Source organism: Leptodactylus fuscus, chromosome 4 (assembly GCF_031893055.1).
Source record: "Leptodactylus fuscus isolate aLepFus1 chromosome 4, aLepFus1.hap2, whole genome shotgun sequence".
Taxonomy (NCBI): domain Eukaryota; kingdom Metazoa; phylum Chordata; class Amphibia; order Anura; family Leptodactylidae; genus Leptodactylus; species Leptodactylus fuscus.
This window is the reverse complement of record NC_134268.1, coordinates 103,196,372-103,220,757: the sequence shown is the minus strand read 5'-3', so window position 1 is coordinate 103,220,757 and position 24,386 is coordinate 103,196,372. Positions and strand designations below refer to the sequence as shown.

Here is a 24,386-nt window from a genome sequence, read left to right as displayed (position 1 = left end):
TTACTGATTACTGACATCCCTGTTCATTTATCAATTACCCTGCTACTTAGGCTTTGTGCATACTCTGCTGCACAGATTCTAATGGGGATACATAAGGGGTACCATTAATCCTTTAAGGCATATAATCTCATCTCTGCACTCAAGATTCCAAATAAATGATGTTGCAGCTATTTGAAGAAACTTTATTCAAAACATGCATCATATTTTAGTGAGAAAGAGTAATACATGAGAATTTAGATTCCAAAATTATAATTTTGTACATGTGTATTACCATGTTCTTACAATCATATTCCATAGCTGCTAGTCTAAGCATAGCGAATCAGGCTATGACTAAGAGGATCAGTTTATCCTTGAAACGCGTCAGATAGATGCTTTTCCCAGTATGATGGAATTTTTGTAATAGCAACATTGCATGGAACATGGATTTTTAATCAGTGAGAATAAAGGCAAAGTTTTAAGGAACTGCACGTGGTGCTGGATTTTTCCTTGTTGCGTTCTTCAGACGTATCCCAAGCCAGTGGGTTTATTATTCGGCAGCCCACCATCCTAACCATTGTGGCATGCACCTTTCATGGACTATATGCAGAGAAGGTCACGTAAGTGGGCTGTGATTCCCTTTTCTTTATCCCTTTGCAAGTTATGTATCAGATATGCATGTGCTTATAATACCATGCTATGCCATGTAACTGTTCTAGAGGGCCATGCGCGCTGCTGCAAATTTAGCTCCACCCACTTCTACGCTGACTCCGCCCATTCTCAATCATCTTTCCATGTGCCCCCACAAAGTATAATCCTCCTACAGTCACCCGTACATTATATGTCCTCACATTTTAATGTTCCCCTCCAAATTCCCCACAGTATTAAGTCCCTCTCCTGGTGCCTCAGTATAAACTAGCAGAAACTAGAAGGTGACATTAAACTGGGGGCAACTAGAGGCAGACATGTCCCACTCCAACTACCCCCATGGTTTAATATCCTCCTCCAGCTGCCCCAGTTTAATGTCACCCTCCATCTGCCCCTAGTTTAATGTCCCCCCTCCATGTGAATTCAGTTCAACTGCCCCCATACATCTGCCCCTAGTTCCCCCCTCTTGCTCACACATGCTGTCTCTTCTTTATCATCCAGTAGCCTCCATCGCTGGCAGCTTGCAGCAAGCACACAGTCCCGTGTGGCTCCACCCACTAACGAGTCATAGCCTATCCTGTTGATAGGCTGTGATGACATCATCTCAGGTCCTTAAACGAACTTCCACAGGCTTTGCGGGCCAGACAGAAGCAGTCAGAGGGCCGGATGTGGCCCGCGGGCCGTACATTGCCCAGGTCTGTTTTAGAGCATAGTCCTCCTGAATATTCATGAGTAAATTGACAACTGGGGTTACCAGTCCCCTTGTCCCTATACCATGCCAAACTGACACCCCCTCCAACTGAAAACACTTGGTTAATAGTGCTATTATTGAAGAGTAGTATCCAAAGAGCAGTATGTCATCCCAAGGATTGTCCACAATTGTCGTTTCATGTGGCACACCATCATTAGCTAAAATACAGTCAGTCAGGTAAGAAGAGGTGACGAGTCCTCTTTAAATGATCACTAAGATTGCTATATATGTTCACTTTGTGTGAATTTCTGCAACAGTCACAGTCGGTGCCATGTTTCATTGTCTTTTATTAGTAAGTAGAAAATAAATCGCATTCATCTTCCTGAAATGGGTCCAATGGTTAGTTAATTTAGGACTTGGTAATTCAATTGTTATCTATCTGTATTGGCAACAACAATCTATATGAAAGAATGAGGTAGTTAAAAGTTATATCTAGAAATCCGATACATTTCTGGAAAGCCAAAGGTCACTGCATTAAAACCTGTGGTAGCTTTTTGTGAGTAATTGTCCTACATCATTTTACTAATGTCTTGCTGCTAATGAAAATTAAAAAGCCCATGCTGTGTGATTTACTGCTTTGTTTTAATTGTCATTTTACGCTAACACGTGTGCCAGGATTTCAGAGTGAATTGGAACTCCCAGTGGTTTGGTCAAAAATATTGTGAGCCTTGGACTTTTTACACCTTAGGACTGCTTTTGTGGAGTAGCTTTTACATAGTATGTGATTAAATCCGTTGTGTTTTCGAACTGTTCAAAGTGACGTTTTGTAATAGATTCTGTATAGGGTTGCTGCCACCAGATAATGACAGAACAGCAGCCAAAGTTCAGGGTAGTAGGTGGTAAGTACTTGAAATGTGCAAGTTGAAAAATCTAATCTCTGCTGTTGACAAGAGGTCTGCAAAGAATAGCAGCTTTGAGTGAATGGTTTGCTTAAAAAAACAGCAGTTACTCACGTATGGAAATGTTGAACATAACGCACTAATGAAGACATACGATGCTGTGAATAGTTAGTTTTTTGGGGGTTTTTTGTATATATATATATATATATATATATATATATATATATATATATATATATATGTTTTTCCCCAGCAACAATTGAATAATTGATACTCTGTTTGGTTAACCAATAATCTGACTATTGGTGTGCTAAAATCAAACTCTTAAACAATGAAATTTATTCCCTTTTATTCAATATAGTTCATGGATAATAAAATTTGGGTTGAAGTCATTAAATCATTTCAGTTATTCCTGCTACTGCCGAAACACTTAAAACACAGTATTGCCCATAAATGCTCTTGGTTCTTTGTCTGACATTTGGTGAGACGATCTTATATTAGATGCCTATTGGTTGTCCATAGGAGCAAAGCTCACCTCTGTTTGTTCTACTTCTGTACGCCATGACTGTGAGCTGATCTTGCTGTGGAGGCACAATAGTAGCTTTACCCCTAAGTCTACTTCTCTAGTCACCTACCTTATTACTGCTGTAAAGTTATCGATCCTTGCTCATTGGTGGAAGGTACGCCACCTCTACTGCAGTGGGGAAATGAAGTTTATGAAATTTGTAGATTGGAGGAATTAGCTCACTGGGACTCCATGACTCAGAAAAAAATGATTTGGTCCCCGTGGGTCTCTTGCTGCTCTACAGACAGCCTTGTCCCCCTCCCCCCACCTCTCTACCCCTATGGTTTTTAGTTCTAGCTTCCTTCATCTTTTTGCTTGATTTGGTTTTCCACTGGTGATAAGTTGACCTGCACTAAGTGATTGTACATGTCTTGAATCTACTGCAGTGGATCGTTGACCCCTTCTCCTCCCTGAAATATTCCCTCTCTCTCCCCTTGTCCCCTCCCTATGATTTTCATGATTGTTTTTCCAATTACCTCTTATTCTTTTATAATTTTGTACTGTACATATAGTTCACTAAAATTTCAATAACGTTTTAATTAAAAAAAAGTTGTAAAGATTTTTTTCTAACCAGGTTAGTGATGACAGTCTGTTGTCTTGATCGGTTGTCAATGGATATGTTCATGAGTGTAGGAACTTTCTTTGATCTGGGACTTGTCAGAAACCCAGCCATGATGTCCTTATTGTGACTGGGTTATCAGACAGGGACACCACATGTATCAGAAAATAATCTGACCACAATAAGGAAAGTACCAGAACAATGGATAAATGAATTGCTAAATTTGTGGTAACACAAGGAGTCTGACAGCCCCATTGACTATAATGGGCTCTGACGGTTGTCCGTCATCCTAAAACTGAATCCAGCAGAGAAAAAGTTTGTGACATGACAAGGCCTAAGCAAATGCACAGTATGTAGCTTTACCAACTGTGTAACCAGCAGCAGTACAGGTGTGCCACATACAAAATAACCGATAGAATATAGACCACCATCTGCTTAACATACTCTTGCTGCTTGTTACAGGGTTCCTCAGCACTTTGTTTACAGAGCTCAGCAGTACCGTAAGAGACTAGACTAGACCTGAGTAAAAGAATGCGGAACTAAATATAAGACTGGTACACCGAAAGCCTCTGTCGATTCAGTAATACAGCTCTCAGTACACTTTATGGTACAAGGAGGGTTTCAACCCCGAACAGCTGATCCATGCGGGAGCCATCTGTACACTCCCCCCACAACCACCTCCCCACAATCAGCTATTTATGACCTTTTGTAAATAAAAACCATTTAAATTTATAAAACATTTTGAAAAAGAAACCTGTACTGTGTGTATTGTTGTTGTAGTCACACTCACGCTTTCTTTTTGTCAAAAGCAAGCATAAAAATAAAGGGTTTATTGGCATAAAGTGCTTGCTATAATTACGGGAATAGGCTTGCTTTAAAGGTTTGTTCTCCTGCCAGTCCAATTATTTTATTTTTAGTGAAATGGAATCTCTATAGCATTTGTGCAGGTTGTGATCAATCCAATCATCAATGATATTGACTAATTTGACTTGGAATACGTTATATTTTTATCTGTTCGGTAACTGTCTAGACTGTTTTTATTTGTAAGACACATTACTCATATATAACTAATTACAAGATCTATATTTTATTAGCATTCTGTTTAGTATTTTTATAGTCTCTTGTTCTAAGGAAATATATCACCTTACACTGTGTATTGGAGAATACTTCCAAATGTATATCTTTCATAGGAAAGTGCAAGTGCATAGGAATGAAGCTAGTATTAGGATGAATGCATATTTAGATATTCATATAGGATGTTTGGAAGGACGTTTGCATATGATTTTTGTGTGTTAGTGATTCATTTATTTAGTAGATACTTAACACTATACCATATAGCATTGCATTTGCATGAATAACAGTGAGAATCAAAAGGTGCTAACAATTGTGAACAAAAACACACATGAAATGTGTGGTTGTTCTGCTTGTATTGAAGTGAGCTCTTAGTAACACCCATGATGGCAGCTTACTGTGGAATACAGTCCAGATTGTATTTTGTTAAAGAGGATCTTTCAGTCCTTCCACCTACTCCAGTTCTTAAAAATTGTTAACAGTTTCTGCTCCACTGAGTGCAGTTGTAAATTTTTTTTATATTATTTTAGCCCCCACCGTTTTTTCCAGCAATCAGTGCAGTTAGTTTTTAGACTCTATACTGTCAGATGGGGAGCGTCAGGCAAGGGGGTGTGATTGAGAAGGGGACAGTGTCAGAGCTCTGAATCCCACCCCTTGTCTGCTCCTGCCTGACACTGCCCACCTGACAGTAGAGAGACTAAATAGCATATCAGGCATCAAGACGTATAACACTTATTGCTACAGAGAAAATTCCAACTGTGATGTATTCAAGGAGCAGTGCCTATTAAATGATGCAAAGAGCTGGACTTGGAAGTTGTTGAAAGTTCCTTTTAAAGTCTACACATTACCCAACATACATTTTGTCAGCATATCACATTCTATAAATATTATTCCAGTAAAAGGATAGGTTCTAGTTAGCAAACTACCACTACTAAACAATTCTAAGACAATACAATTGTCAAAACAACAACTCCTTCACTAAAGTGTGTTATATAAGGTATGCCTACAGAGTACTAGTATAACTGCCCCCCCTCTATTTATTGTTTTAGAGATATGTGCTATATAGTACAGAATGTTGTCACCTGGATCCAGCAATAAACCGGTGTAAATCACCATAGAGCTCTGTAACATAATCAGCAGGTAGAATAGGCAATGGCTATGGCGTGACTGTATTGTTAATGGTAGTCAAATATAACAGAGCACTGACTGGGTTATACCCATGAGAGACACAAAGTCAAGGTCTTCCAGGAACTTTACCATACTGTATACTGTCAGGGTCTGGGGTTGCTAGGTTTAATGGCATAGACACACAAGTCCATTTTCTTTAGTCCAAAAAAGTAGAGTTTTATTTACACTCCACAAAAACTGTGCATCAATAAAAGAAAATAATACAAAAATAAATACCTGCCCTGCTAGGCTCTAACTCAAAATAGGTTACCTCACCTATAATAGCAGACTCAACAGTAGGTTGCATCAACCAAGACAAATCCAACAGTCTGACTTTTCTGCTGGCTCTCCAGCCAAGCTCTGTTCCCCTCGTCTGCTGCTGGATCTGGCTTCTTAAGCCTCCTTGATGAGTAGACTCTCTGCAGCTGAGTTGCTGCCGGAACATCCCCAAAGTGTGGATTGGAGGGGGATGGAATGACAGGTCCCACTACCAACCTACCTGTCATTCCTAAAAATCCAGCCCAATACTGAGCATTTACCAAAATGCTCAGCAGACGAAAGTTGTCTGCTGAGAACAAACATTCCTTCTGGAGTTTTCTCATCTCACCCACCTTAGTAGTCTGGGTGAGATGCACACCCCGTCCATCACCTTACCAGCCATCAGCTTACAATACTTAAAGCAAGTTGTATATTCTATGTACTGCTTTCCACAATGTCATTTCCTAAAGCTTTTTTTGTGTTATCAAGTACTACTTATTCTTATCTTTTCCACAGGTTGCACTTGTACAGTGGACAGAAAGCGTTGGCCTCACTCTTGTTAACAGAGATCTGACCTCTATGCAGCTTAAAACCCCCAGCGGACAGATTCTGACTTATTTTATTCTCCAGATCTTTCCCTTTACATCTGAAAGCAAACGGATGGGCATCATAGTTAGAGTAAGTTTATATCATCTATTGTATCTTCCGTCCATGCAGAATTTTTATGAACAGAGTGTCTTTGTAAATTTTCTGCAGTACTTATCATGTATTGATCCTGAATTACAAACCTGCAAGCTTCAAAACTGACACAGTATATGCCAGTATTACAGCATGATCTACACCAGAGGCACCTGCTTTACACCTCAATTTCTAAATATTATAGACACTTTGTAACAGTTTCTGCACCTTGCCTGTGGCTTATTGGGAGAGGCCTGTGACTTGTCAATGGGGTTGAGGCTTAGTATGTGACAGTGTGCTCCTAAAAATTGCCAAAAGTTTTGTTATATTTTTTTCATAGAAACTTAGCCAGCTGATAAGTGGTGCAAAGTTATACTAGACAGTCTCAAGTATGCTGAGTTTATCAAGCAGCATTCGAGACTGAAAAATCTGCCCCAGTTTAAGACTGTCCATTCTGACTTTGCAATCTTCTGGTAACTTGCCTTCTCATAGTGTAATCACTCCAACATACATTGTGCTGTAACCTTTTAAAGCACACTCCATGTACATGCTTCATCCCAAATATGGCAGTCAATGCCAGCAAATACATTAATGCACATACTGTAATGATTCAGAAGAATGAAAACTATAGCTGTGGTTCTACAGTAAATAACACTAAGATTATAGAGTTTAGCCCTTTGATATTATTTTCTAAATTAGGTTTTGGTTGTTTTTACAGGAAGAATCATCAGGAGATATCACATTCTATATGAAAGGTGCTGATGTTGCCATGGCGAGCATTGTACAGTATAATGACTGGTTGGAAGAAGAGGTAGGATCCACCAAAAAATATTTGGCGTGAAAATTAATCAATCATTAACCTTAAATACAATATATCATTATTTTGATTTTAAGAAGTACATAAAATAAGTATAGTGAAGAGTAAAAATAATGCTAATAAATGTTATCAAATGTGATTTATTAATTTAAGCTACAGAAAGGAGTGAAATAGGATCAAACATCTTGTATCTTTATGCCAAAACTTTTTTGTTTTTCTTCAAGATCTCCACTGTAGCAATAATTATTATTATTAATAATAACATATACATTAATTTAAGTTAATTCACTTTATTATATTAATTGACAAAAATAAACTGTGAACACTTCTGCATTTCAGCATTTTTCCATACCTGCTTATCCTTATCCTTACTAATATTATAAATGTGAAAGTTTCGATGTTTGTTGCTCAATCGCGCTGAAACGGCTGAACGGTTTACAGAGTCTTTACATATTTAAACATCTGCCAGAAAACTGGCATTCAAGGTATAATATATTTGCCCCATGTATACATATTTTGTGCACAAAGTGGCAAAACAGTGTTTTTCAAATTAATGTATATGTTGTTGTTATTATTATTATTATTATTATTATTAACATATACATTATGTTTTGGGATCCTAGCCAATGACAGCTGATCATTTTATGTCTATATGGCCAAACAGAAATGGAATTGCTGAAAAACACTGTTTTGCCTCTTTGTACACAAAATATGTATACGTAGGGGCAAATATATTGTACCTTGAATGCCAGTTTTCTGGTTTACAAAGCATAAAAAAGTTGTGTTTTTTTTTTGTTTGTTTTTTTTTGCTTAAATCAGGTTTTTTACACAAAATTTGTGACTGTTTTCTGTCTTGTGCTGCCCTCATCATGTTCATAGTGGTCATTTGCACCAGTTTGCTGGTGTAAATAATCCCTGAAATGTATCTAAATACCTTGTACATGCCAGTAAAATACTTTGAGTGGACACAAAAAAGATACTACAAGTATTTCCTTTATACTTCATCTTTCCTGGACAATCCATAAAAAACTGGTTGGTTTGCATTATATACTTTTATGACTCTATACAAGTTAGTTTAAAAAGCAAAGTGCCAAAATGTCATATTCTTTATGAAATAAGCAAATCGGCAACTATATATGAAGCATTCTGTTGCTCTCAGTTTGCAGATGTTTACATATGTAAAGACTCTGGGTTCAGACTTTGTTTTGTCTGTAGTCATCTTAATCTAACACTCGGCACTGACAATATAGTAATAGAGTGATCACCATGCATATGTTGATGATGGTATTGGCAATATGAATCAATATATGCTGCAGGCCAGCTTCACTTAATCAGAGGCATGATTAAATTAAACTCCCTGAAGACCTAACCAAATGTCATAAAAATTACTTTTGGCGATAATGATACATAATTAATTGTAAGAAAAGAAAATTGGTTTAATTTATTTAACAATATGAGGTCAGGTCAATAGACCTTTTTCCCCTCATGACATTTATTAAGCTTATGTTTTTAGAAACCAATTGACAGATGATTATTTGGAATAATTTTATAAACTTCAGTGTTAATTATATGTGATATTAAATCCATAATGCCCTAGCTGTATACAATTTACTTTCATTACTTTGATTATATTTCTAGAGTATATACCAGAATAAAAGTTTAATACTGTATTTAATAATACAGTATTAAACTGTAGTATCCATCCAGTTAGGGAAAATAAGCAGGTATTAAAAAAAAATGCTGAAATAAGAATGTTAATAGTTCATTTGTGTTAATTAACAAAGTGAACAATAAAGAAATTTAAATAAAATCAATATTTGGTGTGACCCCTTTTCTTTCTTAAAAATATGAACAATTCTTCTAGTTATACTTGCACACAGTTGTAGAAGAAACTCTACAGGGAGGTTGTTTCAAACGAATTGGAAAACTAACCACAGAACTTCTTTGGATGTAGTCTTTCTCAAATCCATCTGTCTCTTCATGTAATCCCAGACAGACTCGATGATGCTGAGATCAAGATTCTATAGGGGTCTTATCATCACTTCCAGGATTCCACCTCCAAATGTCACATCAAATCTGAATTTGATTTAGATTTCTCTTTTGTTAATTCACTTTATTTTATTAATTGAAAAAAATAAACCATGAACACTTCTATTTAGCTTCTGCATTTCAGCATTTTTCCATACCTGCTTATCCTTACTAATATTATAAATGTGAAAATTTGGATGTTTGTTCATCAATCGCGCTGAAACGGCCGAACAGATTACAGTCAGATTTGGCACATCGCATTTGGGAGGGGGGGTTGGGAAGCCAGGGGGCGCGTTTCAGGGGGTAAAGGGATGTCAGGGTGGCGTGCAGGGGGAGCGGGCTGCAGGTCGCCCGTGGAGCAAAAGGGGGTACCGGGTACGCGCAGGAAGGGGGGGGCGGCCCGCGCTGCAGGTGTCTTGCGTAGGGGGGAAGGAGGCCATGGACGAAGTCGCGGGTATTGCTAGTGTACTATAACTTGTTGAGTTATAAGATTATTAACACAAAAATAACATTATTTTCACATTCACATCATTTTTTATTTTGACTAAAATAAACTATTAATACTATTTTTTTTAAAGCATTCCTACTTTGCAGCATGACTAAACTGTTCTGTTTGTGTATATAATTATATACAGTGTAGATGTCGCAGAATTAGCCTGCAATTGGTGAAACTGTTGCAGCATGATTTCTTATCACAGAAGACAATGAAAAGTAATTGAAAAATGTTTTTTTCTAATGACTTTACATAGAATTTTTCCTGTCGTCTGTGAAAGACATCATGCTGTAGCAGTTTAACCAATTGCAGGAGTTTGGTTTAACTCTTACATTTGTATATATAACTTTAATTGTCTGGAAAACCTGTGAATGCACATGTGACAGGATGACAACATAACGGACAAAAAGAGACAATATATATCAAGGGTGGTAGTAATGATGTCTTATCCCAAATGAAATTGCCAACATGTATCACGCTATTTCCTTACTATATTATCCTAGTGTGGAAACATGGCAAGAGAAGGCCTGAGAACTCTAGTTGTTGCCAAAAAATCATTAACAGAAGACCAATATCAGGATTTTGAGGTACAATGAGCTGTATGTGAATTTTACTTTTATAAAGTTATGTATGTCAGTTTTACAGTAGAAATAAAAAAATGCACTATGTAATATTTGAATTCACTAAATTTATGTAATAGATTCAAGTGTGGAATATTACCGTTTGTTCTTCCCTTTTATAGCATGTATTAATCTTACTGTTTTACATACAGATCTGTCATTCCTTACCTGTCTTCTTGGCTGGACTTCTCAAAAAATGTGTGCCTTAAGATCTTTAGCTTTATAAGATAATATTGTTTGCATATTAGATTCATATCACTGTTCAATGAGAATATGAACTACTTAGCAGAGTATAGTACATAGGATCCACTGGAATATTCCTAATATCTGCAAGGAGTTTATATGTTCTCCCCGTGTTTGTGTGGATTTCCTCCCATTCTACAAAGACATAGTGATAGGAAAATAAATGTACATTGTGATCCCTAAATGGGCCTCACAGTCTGCATAATAAATAAATAAATAAATAAAGAAGATGCCTATGTCTGATCAGAACCACCGACAATCCTTGTTGGAATACATCATGTAGATCCGTTATAAGACTGCTCTTATTACTCATGGCATAAGTACACCCTTTGTGTATATATTATTGCACATTTATGGTTGTTATGTTTCTCATAATTCACAAAGATTTGTATTTGTTTTATGATCTCTGTGTCCAGAATCGGTACAACCAAGCCAAACTAAGTATACATGACAGAACTCTGAAGGTGGCAGCTGTAGTAGAGAGCCTTGAAAGGGAAATGGAGTTGCTTTGCCTGACTGGTGTGGAGGATCAATTACAGGCCGATGTCAGGCCCACTTTGGAAATGTTAAGAAATGCTGGGATAAAGGTATTTGCAATCCTTTAACTGTAAACGAAAACTGGAAAATCTAGTCTCAATAGTACCTGAAAAGGAGTAGATTTTTACCATCCAAATTGAAATGCTGACTGAGATTTTGATGCCACCATGTAGAGCACTGGTTAGACCACATATGGAATACTGTGTCCAGTTCCAGAGACCAAACCTATAGTCATAGATAGGTGCTAAGGTGGGCTGCAGAAATGGTGGAGGCGCTGAAGGGGGGTGTAAACAACTTAATCTACTGTATATAGCCTAGACGAAAGCAGGCATGACTGAAACCTCAAATTATGTTAAAGGTCTAAATAAATTTTATGAGGGGAAGTGTTTAATAAATAAACATAAGAACAACGGAGCATAATCTGAAATTACTGTAGAGGAGATTGGAACCAATGTCAGGAAATATTATTTTATGGAAAATTTATTAGAGGCTGGGAACAAACTTCCAGCAGATGTTGTCGGGAAATCTACAGTAAGTGATGGGATAAATACATCCATCCTAAAATAAAAATGAAATGACACAAGGGCAGCCTAGATGGACCATGCGGTCTTTGCTTCTGTTAGTCCTCTTTGTTTCTATGATTCTGTGCTGCCCTGTGGCAAATATACCCTTGTTAGTAGATTACTGCACTATTAAATGTGGGCAAGTTTAGGAACAGAAAAAACAAACAAACTACAATCTATGCAATGTTTCAGCCTCATTGAGAACTTAGGGCCATTAAGTTAACTTTTTTTTTTCTTTTTTGTATTTGCTTTTAGATATGGATGCTTACTGGAGACAAGCTAGAAACGGCGACTTGTATAGCAAAGAGCTCTCACCTAGTGTCACGAAACCAGGATATTCACATTTTCAGACCAGTAAGTCTTTGTGATGAAATAAAAATAATAATTTTTACATTAAACCTCTTAATACATTTAATAACTTAAAAATGTTTAAAGTGACTGGGTTCATTTCAGTTTAAAGGGATTGACCATTTTTATAATCTCTTTCTGTTAGAGCAGTGGTTCTTAATCGGGGTTCAATCGAACCCTAGGCCATATGCACGGTTCATTTTGTGTACCAGTCAAAAACCATATACCTATGTCTTGAATTTGGAAATAAATCATATTTGATTTCTCACTAAAGAAGGGTTCGGTGAATGTGCATATGAAACTGGTGAGTTCGGTACCTCAAACAAGGTTAAGAACCACTGTGTATCGACAAGTGTTCATTTCCCCTGCAGTGTCCACCACAGGGTAAATGAAGCTCTGAAATCAGTGTATAGACCAGTGTCAGGGGGCCTACAAAGGCATACGGAGACTTACTCTCCCTAATGTGTATGATCATCCCCTGACCCTCGTCTATAGTCTCTCACTCTGCCAAACTAGTATCCCTGCGCTATGCTGAGGAGGTCCAAAAGACCGAAACAGCGCTGTCCGTAGCTGGGAATCTGTTCCTTTTGGAATAGAAATACTAATTTGGCAATAAACACCGCATCATGTCAGTAGGCTTATTAATTCAGTCATGCAGGATGTTAAGGGGGCTGCCCCTAGAGGGCAGCATACAGAGGTACTGTTCTCCTAATTACATCCTGAAGAATAGATTTGCATATTTTTTACCCATTTACAATAGTGTTATATTTTACAGCAACCTTAAAGCTCTAGCTAGAGTATCCCATAATGGAAAAGTTAGCAGTCAACAATATTCAGAACAATGTCCAGCCTGATTAGATAATGGTTCATTATGAATACTGGTCTATAAATCTCTGTCTAGCTCTGGTGGTTTGCTACAATGTGTCAGTGTAGATAAAATGGATCAGCCTGTTGTTTACCTTGTCTCACTGTTGGACTGGCCCACCAGAGTACCAGAAACTATGATCTATTTCCTAGGGATTGTTGGAACGTGGGTCCCCAGAATCATTTTACCTGGTGGGCCAAAAAACCTTAGTCTGACAAACTGTCAGCTGTGAGAAGTACAACATCTGCAAAAGTTTTCAGGCTCAAAGACACCGCCAATGTTTCCGTTCCCAGACAGCAAACAGATCTTGAAAATGTTGGCAAATTTAAACCCAAATTTTGTACCAGGTTATGTAAGGACCTTATCACAAGTATTGTCAATACTCACTGTCCCAAGTAGGGCTCACAGTCTAAATTCCCTCTCAGTATGCTTGCAGTACTTGGAGGAAAACCATGCAAACACAGGGAGGACATATCTCCATGCAGATGTTGTCCTTGGCTGGATAGGAACCTTGCAGCACAGCAAGGTAACAGTGCTGACCACTGAGCCACCATGCTGATTTAAGATTTTATTATATAGTCATAATCTGTTGCCTTTTCAGTAAAAGCTGCTGTGTACATGAGGAATAAATGTATTTCTGACCATTTATATAACTTGTATCCTGCATTTATTCAGCAAGCCCCTCCTGTAATCTGTCCCTGAGCTAGTGGGACTAGCTGGTATGTTATCTCTCATATACTGCATACATAGAGAAAAGGATCATGCTGCCCTGACTGTATCTTTCGCCCATACAGAAACAGTAGTAGCTGTAGAAAGAATATATAACACTACTGATTTGCTGTGAATCCAGCACTGTGGTGATGTACACTAACTTACATCATTAGCCCTACATATACTCTGTCTCTGAAGCTGCTCCCTCCTACTTATCCCACTATCCTCTTCATAGACTTGTATGGATAGAAACTGTAACCTGATATCTCAGTGAAGCTTGTAATGTGTCTGAAGATGGATTTTATAAATGAATTCTAAGTTTCCAGTGAAGGACAAAATGGGTCTGTTAAGATAGTTTACAGACTTTCTTGTCACTGCTTGTACCTTTGATTTAAGGGGCAAACCTAAACAAGTTATACTTGTTATTGGTCTCTAACAAATTATGCATTAATGTATAGTACAGGCCATTATAAGAAACTTTGTAATATATCTTCTCAGAGTAAAATGTCTCTTTCTGCTCTTATCCAGCTGTTTCCCTGTCCCCTCCCCTTTGATAAACCGACTTTCTCGAGACTGCAGGTCATATGACTTATACGTGTCTGTAGAAGACTGTGGAGAAGGGAGGGGGAGAAGTGAGCAGGAAGTGCAGTAGATAAGAGAAGAAAGACAGATTTAGTGTGATGCTGCGTTAAATTAGAACTTTCCATGCAACCAAGCATTGTATTTATACCGATACAGATCAGTACGTCAGTATATATGTGCAAAGTGTTGCCAGCGCTGTTTCTGAATGAAAGAGAGAAAGAGTTAGGTTAAGTACCCAGGTTGCGGAAACGCAGCTTTTTTAGTTGCAGATTTTGTTGCGGTTTTTTGAGCCTAAGCCAAGTATGGCTACAAGAGGAATGGGAAATATATATAAAGTACTTATACTTCTACCTTCTGCTCAATCCACTCTTGGCTTTGGCTCAAAAAAGCACAACAAAATCTGCAACTAAAATAGCTGCATTTCCGCAACGTGAGGCCTTAGCCTTATAGAGTAGATTTGCCTCTACTTACGGCATGCAGTATATGGCAGAAAGTCTTCACCCAACTGCTCAGAGACCAATGCAAACTATAGAGCCTGTAGAGCAGTAAATAGCTAAAAGAAATAGCAAAATAAGTCACATAATAGCCAGATATGGTGTTACTCTTCGTGTACATTGACAGTATTGTTGATATAAAATAAGCTTTATTCAGGTAAAACTAGAGAAGTAGAGTCGGTCTACATATAGGTGGTCTTCTTCAACTCTTACCTATCATTTTCACTGTTGTCTTTGATTCTGATGTACATCGGTTTGCCAGACATTGTGTTCTTTATTGTGAACAAAGGAGCATTACCAAATGGCAGATAATTGAAGACATAAAATATATGAGAATATGTGAAGCGTGCCATAGAATATTTTAAATAATAATTATTTTTTAAGACAGCGCTGAGGAGGCAGCAATTTTCCATGCACTTTTAATTATAACTTGGTTTTATGTCCCAAAATAAAAATGGCAAAGTTGTTACGACTTCTTTGGCTTTCTCTGATAAGACATATGTCTGTGTCTCGTCTAAATGAAGCACTTTTCCAACAGAAATAATTATTAGAATATCATTTACATGTAAATGCAGTTTGTTGAGAAACATCAGAATAGCAGATTAGGCCCTGCAGACTCCTATTTGCAATTAAATTATTAATGCTTCTGATAAAACTTCAGATCAATTTTTGTTGACCTTTTCGTAAAGTAACATCGCAAATTAAGTTTCTTGAGCAAAATCTATTTACTTTGTGTTTTTCTATAGCTTATAATAAGTAGGGAAACGACAATTATGTTAATTTGCTGTGTAAGGACTTGGAAATGAATTTTGAAAGTGAATGATTTGCTGAAGTTTTTTTTATTAGAAGGTAAGATCCTCACAAATAGTTTAAAAACTCTTTAGTAATAATATACTTGCCCGTATATCATTGGCTCAACATATTGTACTATGGACTAATAATCCAGTGTTTTTAATCAGAAAGTAGCTGCAGCTATTTTACATGGAATTAGTCTAAGGTTTAGGGCACATGTAAAGGTTGATTCCGTAACATAAAATGAGAAAACTAAAGAGGTTGTCCCAAAATGGGACAAATCACAGAGGAGGTTGGGAAGGTGAATGATTAAAAAAAATACTCGCCTATCTTCCGACGCCAGAAGTCCTGCGCAACACGTGATCACTGAGGCCAATCAGCAGCTCCAGGATCGTACCCCTTGACATATGTCATTGATGTAACTGGGTCCTTTCCAGGCACAGTTGAGACCACTGCTTGGCAGACACCAGAGCGCTGGGGCAAGGGAGTATCTTTTTTTTTTTTTTTTTTTTTGCGGTTTTCACCTTCCTCAGTTTCTCCTGTGATTTGTGGTTTTCCTTGTTTTTTTTGTTTGTTTTGTTTTGTTTCACTGTTTTCAGCTTTGCAAGATAGTCATAAAGGTAGATTCAAAATATGACATTGCTGATGCTGCCACTCATGTTCCCATGTCTGTTTCCGGTTTCTGCAAAGCACAGCAGAGCTACTAAAATGCATCTTCCAAAATCTTAGACTATGAGGATGATGTCACCAAATCTCATGTGAAAGAAGAGTGAAATATGGCCAGTATATGAGAGAGGGGGATTATAGGAAGAGCAGAGAGAGATTATGACTAGGGTGCTGAAGTCAGTAGGCAGGCCAAACCACTGTCTCTGACTCCTCAATTTTTCCACAGCCCAACTCAGATATGAACAGCTATGATCTGTCAGAAGCATTAACATTTCTTTTTTTTATTATTATTTTTTTTTTATGTAGATTGCGAGCCCCACATAGAGCTCACAATGTACATTTTTCCTTATCATTATGTCTTTTTGGAATATGGGATGGAAATCCATGCAAACACGGGGAGAACATACAAACTCCTTGTAGATGTTTTTTTGCCCTTGGCGGAATTTGAACACCAGGACCCAGCGTTGCAAGGCTGCAGTGCTAACCACTGAGCCACCGTGTGGCCCCAAGCATTAACATTTCTGTAATTAATTAAAAAGCTAGTGCGTGAACTCCTCCAATCTAGTTTATTATTCAGGGTTAAAAAAAAAAAAAAACATTTTATTTTGAAGCTGGATTTGGGAACTTTTTTCTGACTCCAACCAAAATTGGTCCCAACACCAACTCCACAGTCCTGATTGTGACAGAAGAGGTGGTGCAGAAGAAAGGGGGAATTTGATGAATCTTACGTCATATGGTAGCAATAGTAACTGTACGTAGTAGAGAGAGACCTTCTAGTCGTACAACAACCCATGGTAGAAAAAAAAAGGTCACATTGTGGTCATTTAACTTATAGAAGAAGTGAATGACATAATACATCTGCTGCCAACTATTGGCAGATACCCGGTACATTTTATTATGCTGCATCAGGAAGCAGAGTTTTGCCCTGGTGGCACGAGAACTGTGTTGAATTTCAGATATTTTTATTATTATTATTATTATTATTATTTATTATTATTATTATTATTATTATTATTTGAACTATAATACAGAAAACCTTTTTTGTATTCTATAACTTAATAGACATAATACCTTTGAGTGTACAGCATCAGTGTTTAGAAGCCACAACCAGAAACAGAGACTACACAGAGATAAATTATCATGTAAAGATTTTTACTTGTTCTGTGTTTTTCATCTGCTTTTAGTTTTTACTAACACACTGATGAAAAACACTGGTGTGTGAATGAAGCCTGACTATTTTTAGATTCCTCATATTGTATTTAGGTGAAGGGCTTGGGTATGTGCTTTTGCCTCGTTCCTTGTAATTTGGTATCATGTAGTTTTTATCATTTTTGCTTTTTGCTAGTAAGTATTGTTTTTTCTTATTTAAGGTGAGTAATAGAGGTGAAGCTCACTTAGAGCTGAATGCTTTCAGAAGGAAACACGACTGTGCCTTAGTGATTGCTGGTGATTCTCTTGAGGTGAGGCATGTTCATTTTGTAAATATATGAAAATTATTGCTAATTATTGTTTTACGTATTAATCAGATATAAAGTTATATAGATTTTCAGATTACATTTTCAATGTCATAAGCTAAAAGTAAAAATAACACAGGGCTTATACTAAGTGACATTGTTTCAGTTTAAATAAAACATCTTAACAAAGTATTTAAAAACCTACTTAGGGCATGTATAGATTTAGAAATAAGGAGAGTTGTGTGCTGATTCTAAAAAAAAATAAAAATCTTAATATCACCCATTAAAAGAATGTTAAAAAGTTATTTACCGTATTTTTCGGACTATAAGACGCACTTTTTTTCCTCCCAATATGGGAGGAAAATGTGTGTGCGTCTTATAGTCCGAATGCAGCGTGTGCAGCGTCTGTGTCCCGTCTGTGAGAATCAAAAGGAGAGCAGCACGGTGCCTGCCTGCTCTGCCCCTCCTTCCCTGTCTGTGTCGCATGTTTGCAGGAGCGAGATATGAGAGGCAGGGAAGTAAGGGCGGGCCAGACAGGTGAAGGAAGCGTGGTTTCAAGCTTGCCGAGAAAACCACGCCTCCTTCTCCCGTCTGGCCCGCCCCTCCTTCACTGCCTCTCAGATCTGGCTCCTGCAATGATGCCACACAGACAGGGAAGGAGGGGCGGGCCAAACGGGAGGAGGAGGCGTGGTTTTCTCGGCAAGCTTGAAACCACGCCTCCTTCACCCGTCTGGCCCGCCCCTACTTCCCTGCCTGTGTGGCATCATTGCAGGAGCAAGATCTGAGAGGCAGTGAAGGAGGGACGAGCCAGACAGGTGAAAGAGGTGTACTTTCAAGTTTGCTTAGAAAACCACACCTCCTTCACCCGTCTGGCCCGCCCCTTTTTCTCTTCTTGCATAGCTTCACTGCAGGGTGTCTCTTTCCATCCATGGATGAGATTAGATAGATAGATAGATAGACAGACAGACAGACAGATAGATAGACAGATAGATAGATTAGATAGATATGTTCAAATCACCCCCATATCCCTAGAATACATATAAAACAAAAACATTACTGTGAAACACATACACATTTGGTATCCCTGTGTCCGAAAGCCCCCGGTTCTATTTACATTGGTGAGATATTATATTATTAGGTTATTAAATATTTCACCAATTTTTTTTCCTTAAAATTTTTTTTTCCCTATTTTCCTCCTCTAAAACCTTAGTGCGTCTTATGGTCCGGTGCGTCTTATAGTCCGAAAAATACGGTATGTGCCCTGTGCACAATGTGCAGATGGCCCGCAGTAGTTGGGTATCCTGTCATGCCAGTATATTCCCAGTATTCCTGGAAGCAGATGTTTGGTATTGTATGTCACACTAACGTGACTTTAGTTCTGATGATTCTCTCTTCCAAAAAAGTTCAACTTATTTACAAGCTGTATGTCTGTAAGTACACTAGGAAAACAGTAAAGCACTGTATATCAGAATATATAAGAGATAAGCTATTATTTATTTTACACCCCTGTTTTCTATAGGTGTGTCTAAAATATTATGAGCATGAATTTGTTGAGCTTGCTTGTCAGTGCCCTGCTGTTGTGTGCTGCCGGTGTTCACCCACACAGAAAGCTCAGATTGTGAAGCTTCTGCAACAGCACACAGGAAGGCGTACGTGTGCCATAGGTAAGAGGGAGCACTTTACAATTCATTGCCTGGTTTTCTGTATATACTATAAGTAATTCTGACTGTTGACATTGACGCTAAGGGTCCATGTGCTTTCACTACATAGTCCATTAAAAATTGCGGATGAAAAATTCCTGCAGCTAAGACTTTACATTAAGCAAAAAGATGGGTACCTTGACTATAACTGAAAAACTGAAATCTAGTGCAAATGTGAAGTTACCCTAAGCCTGGATACCCTAAGCCTAATACTGGAACATGCCTAATCTTTATACATACTTCTTTACATCACTATATATATATATATATATATATATATATATATATATATATATATATATATATATATATATATTCATTTGATGTTCAATTTACTGAAGATCAAAAGTAAATAGTTCATAACACAAAACTGCTCATTGACTGTGAAACTTGTCACAGTCCTCCACAGGATCTTAATTATAGATTGGTAATAGCAAACTTATCATATTGAAGGATATAGAGGATTTTTTTTCTTTTTTTCTTATTCTTCTTTACTTTTAAATAAGTTTTTACTTACCTGCATAGAAGCAGTGAAACAGTGGGGAATTACATTTCCTTGTGGCGGCCCCAATTATAGAAATCACTTCTTTGTGTACAGGGAGCAATATAGGCGATAACAGTTTACTAGGCAAAGCGATTACCTAATACATAAGCAGTCTAATAATAATGACTAGGTTAAATACGTCTTTACAGTATATAGACATCTAGACATGCTGATTCTGGATTGACCGCATTGGCAAGCTGTATTCTTTTGTTACTGAATGCCTTGGCGGGGTGAGGAGAGGTATATTTGCAGTTTAGTGTCTCGTGTTACTATAAACTCTGTTTTTTAGGTGATGGAGGTAATGATGTAAGCATGATCCAGGCAGCTGACTGTGGCATCGGCATTGAGGGAAAGGTAAAATTTAAGTATTTAAATTAAAGTTCAATATTTTTTCCTTATTAAATGCAAACTATGAGAAATAGTAATCATCTGCACGGCAAGTTTTATTTTCCGAATTTGTAAAAGAATTTGAAAAACAGAATTGTAATGGGGATGTATCCAACACATGGCAGATGGTTCTCTGGTTCTGTCATGGTGTGCACCATTTGCTAAAAACCATAATATACCATACAGTGCTATTTTTTCCATCAAATGTAATGGAAGCTGGAAGTTCTTCAGATGTGAACTGGGCTGTATTAGGATGGGAAATATAAGAACCCATCATTACAGTTGGATCCATTGCAGCTTGTATTATCTGCCTTCAGCTGAGCTTGGGTTGAAAATATTGGGAGAGCAATGCACTTGTAGACTTCATGGATTCTTCCTTTCGATTTTTCTCTTGTAGGAGGGGAAACAGGCTTCTCTTGCAGCTGACTTTTCTATAACCCAGTTTAAACACATTGGCAGATTACTAATGGTGCATGGTCGAAACAGCTATAAAAGATCAGCAGCATTGGGGCAATTTGTCATCCACAGAGGCCTTATTATTTCCACTATGCAGGTAACTGATAATAATGCAGCAGGTTTACCTGAAGTACTAGGCAAAACCACTGTTATCACATGATTTCAGATGTCAAACTGAGCTCTGCTACATCTATAAACATACCATTATAAGAGGAAGATTGATGTCCTTTGCGAGATGTAATAACTTGTCTTGAAATTCTTAACGTTTATAGTGATGGTGTTTGAGTGAATAGAACAGACTCAGTAGGGATGATTTACTAAGGAGAATGCACTAGACTTGTTACAAAAGGTACCGATAGACTGAAATGCACAGTGCGCACAAATCTATTTACTTTTATGGGAACTGGTTTGATGAGAGGAATTTATTAAGACAGTAGGGACAATTAATCATTGTTTATCTGTAGAAAAGGTGTAAGAAAGTTGATTTGAAGATGGTTGATTTTGCAGACAGAATGACAGTTTTTTTGTGCCTTCAAAAAATGGATGTGGCAGAGCTAAACAGGTGGCGTTGTGACCTCAGACGCCACTGCAGGTTTATTATATTTGTGCCACAAGCTGGCATACATTATAGCTCAGACCTACATCAGCTCCTAGCTAGGGAAGATTTCAGTTTCTGTCACACAGGGGGCAGTTGATGTCTCTAATGTATATGTATATCAATTAGGAGCATCTCCACATGGGATCAAGACTGGTATAAGAAACGCCAGTCTTCATAAATTTCCCAATTGCCTCTTCTTTTGGGGCAAAGTGTAAGGATAAGTACACCAACTAGGAAATTGATAAATTTCTGTCTTCAGTGACGGTCCCTGTTTTTCTAGTGATTGTTTAGTTTGCATATACCCTTGCTTTACATGGTATTAAGTATATAGAATTTAATATCTTTTCGAATATTGTCCATCTCTTAAAATATTGTTAGGTGAGAGTCCCTGACCTAATGTTAAAATGGTAAATTTACTCATTTTTCATGTCTTGTTTCCTTTTAAGGCTGTGTTTTCCTCAGTCTTCTATTTCGCATCTGTTCCTTTGTACCAGGGATTCCTAATGGTAGGGTAAGTTAAAACTAGTATTTAGTTGGTGACAACTTGGTAACAAAACTATTTTTGTTTGATTACATCAGGGCCAAGATCAGTTGGTTGCCTTTTAATTATGTCTAAAGGAAAATGTTATAATTAGTTTTTCCCATATTATTCATGCACTAATAGTTAACATGGTGAGGGAGCAAAAAATAATGTCCTTGGAAAAAACAACAACAGATATTTTCGGGCAAATGAAAGTAATTGACACTGGAGGGGTTCTATTCAGCTGTGTATCCACACCAGGTACATGGTGGTTTTCTCATTGACAGTAATGATGAAGCAGCCAAGTAACAGGCATGTGAAGTACTGATGGAAGAGTCGTGAAATAATCATTTACCGTACATGTTTGTGTAGTAATTGTATCTCATCAAGAATGTTGGAGAAATGCGGTAATTCATAAATTGCAACTTACCCCCTCATAGTTCCCCTTGCTGCCTCCTCAGCAGGGTTCCTCAGTCGCATGGATGAGCCGTGAAATATGCCTTGGATTGTCTAATGTGTGGTCTTTATTTTACTATTCTTGAGACCATGGCTATTCCAGCTGTTTTAGTCTTATAGTCCTTTAAACTCATGTGCCGGCCAATAGATCATGTGTAAGCAAAAAAACTAAGTCCAAGGATATTGTGTTTGTTTGCCTTGACATGTTCAGGAATTTTTTCCAATAAATTTAAATGAAAAAGTGTGTAAGATATAATTATTTCTAATACAATTATTTAAAAAAATCTCTTCTATTCAGCAGAACTCCTCCTTTCTGTGACCACCATTTTAGTTCTGTGTTTTGCACCTTCCGTGACCAGCTACACTGGAAGTGCATCCATGATCTTAGAAACAGAGATACAGTCGTGGTCCTTTCTTTATGAAGTCAGGGTCCCACCCCAAGTTATAGACTGGATAGATAGACTTCACAATAGGTAGTGTTCACAATTCACCATTTATTTAGGTATCTCTACCTAAATAAATGGTGAATTGTGAACACTACCTATTGTGAAGTCTATCTATCCAGTCTGCATCCATGATTTAGCTCCATCACAATCCTCTCATGTTTTGTAATGTATAAAGCCATATGGGTTGCTAGAAACACATGTTTTACCCTATCCAGTAGCTAGTAATGCTAATGAAACATGCAGTAGTTTTTTAAAAGTCAGTTTTCTTGTAGAAATTGGTTACTCGATATGGGCTGGTGGTTGCCCATTGCTGGCTTTCTATAGTTTACCTTGTATTTTAGTCATACTCCTGCCTTATTTCAAAGATATTGTAGTAGCTCCTATTGGCACAGATAATAATTGTTTGATAATGTTTTATGTTGTTGTAGAGCTTAATTTAAGAATGTTCTTGTTAAATGATTATAATTAATTTTTCCTAGGTATGCAACCATCTACACCATGTTTCCAGTTTTCTCATTAGTACTGGATCAAGATGTGAAGCCCGAAACGGCTCTGCTGTATCCCGAGCTCTATAAAGACCTCACAAAGGTAAACTGTTAGAGATCTTCTAAAAACCCATAAATATCCTTGGTTCCACTAACATACCATATATGCACCTGGATTATATTTATAGGAAATTATTAATGGTAGAGTCAACATTTAGTCAATGTAAAAAAAATAGGTAGTCAATAAAATTAGGACTACCGTCAGGTACTTCTGTATAGACCCAGCAATTACTAGTAGAGTTATAGTGGTGGCAGTCTTTTGCCTTGATCAGAAGTGATGGATATAACCATGAATGCAAGAACTTTCTATGATCTGGCACTTGTTAGAAACCCAGTCGTGTTTTTCCTGTTATAGCTAGGTTATCAAGCAGAGACACTACATGTATGAGAAGTCATCCCGGTCACAATAAGGAAATCATGGAGGGTTTCTAAACCACAGAATAAGTGGAGACCCACAAACTGAAATGCCCCAATAGATAGGGGTATACAGTGCTCTGCAGGTGCAAGTAAACTTTTAAGCTTTTGCCTTTACGCTAAACATCCTCCAGATTTTCTTTGCTCAATTTTATGGTTTATAACTTCTTATTTCCTTGATAAATTCATTTTTAAAGGTAGAAGGTATGACACGAAATCTTATATATTTTAGTACATAATTTAAAGTTGTAGATTATGAAAACGAAGTTTTACTTCTCAATGAACTGCTCCCTTGTATTAACATAAAATCATTTCTTTCACATCACCATTCTTTCTTCACAGGGAAGATCTTTGTCTTTTAAAACCTTCCTCATCTGGGTTTTAATCAGCATATACCAAGGTAAGAGAAGGCTCATTTAGCTCGACGAAAGGATTTTTGTCTGCCATCATTGTTTTTCTTCCAGGTTTGCTTCCGCCAGCTTAAACTTTTATCAACAGTCATATATTGCTTTCTTTTTATCAGGTAAATCGATAGTCCGGTGGTACACCTTGCCAGCTTGCAGTGCATGATGGGTGATGGATATTTGTATTGATG

At 37.5% G+C, this 24,386-nt stretch overlaps 1 protein-coding gene across 2 annotated transcripts in view; it reads left to right on the top strand.

Moving 5' to 3' along the window:
- ATP9B (ATPase phospholipid transporting 9B (putative)) overlaps nucleotides 1–24,386 on the top strand; it is a 249,056-nt gene that overhangs the window by 207,951 nt on the left and 16,719 nt on the right. For both annotated transcript variants that reach the window (XM_075270907.1, XM_075270906.1), the window contains exons 16-27: nucleotides 6,351–6,512; nucleotides 7,231–7,323; nucleotides 10,354–10,437; nucleotides 11,130–11,300; nucleotides 12,069–12,167; nucleotides 17,642–17,731; nucleotides 19,245–19,389; nucleotides 20,259–20,323; nucleotides 20,754–20,909; nucleotides 21,857–21,921; nucleotides 23,312–23,420; nucleotides 24,134–24,191. In XM_075270907.1, coding sequence (XP_075127008.1) covers nucleotides 6,351–6,512; nucleotides 7,231–7,323; nucleotides 10,354–10,437; nucleotides 11,130–11,300; nucleotides 12,069–12,167; nucleotides 17,642–17,731; nucleotides 19,245–19,389; nucleotides 20,259–20,323; nucleotides 20,754–20,909; nucleotides 21,857–21,921; nucleotides 23,312–23,420; nucleotides 24,134–24,191 — 1,297 coding nt within the window. The remainder of the gene's footprint in view (nucleotides 1–6,350; nucleotides 6,513–7,230; nucleotides 7,324–10,353; nucleotides 10,438–11,129; nucleotides 11,301–12,068; nucleotides 12,168–17,641; nucleotides 17,732–19,244; nucleotides 19,390–20,258; nucleotides 20,324–20,753; nucleotides 20,910–21,856; nucleotides 21,922–23,311; nucleotides 23,421–24,133; nucleotides 24,192–24,386) is intronic.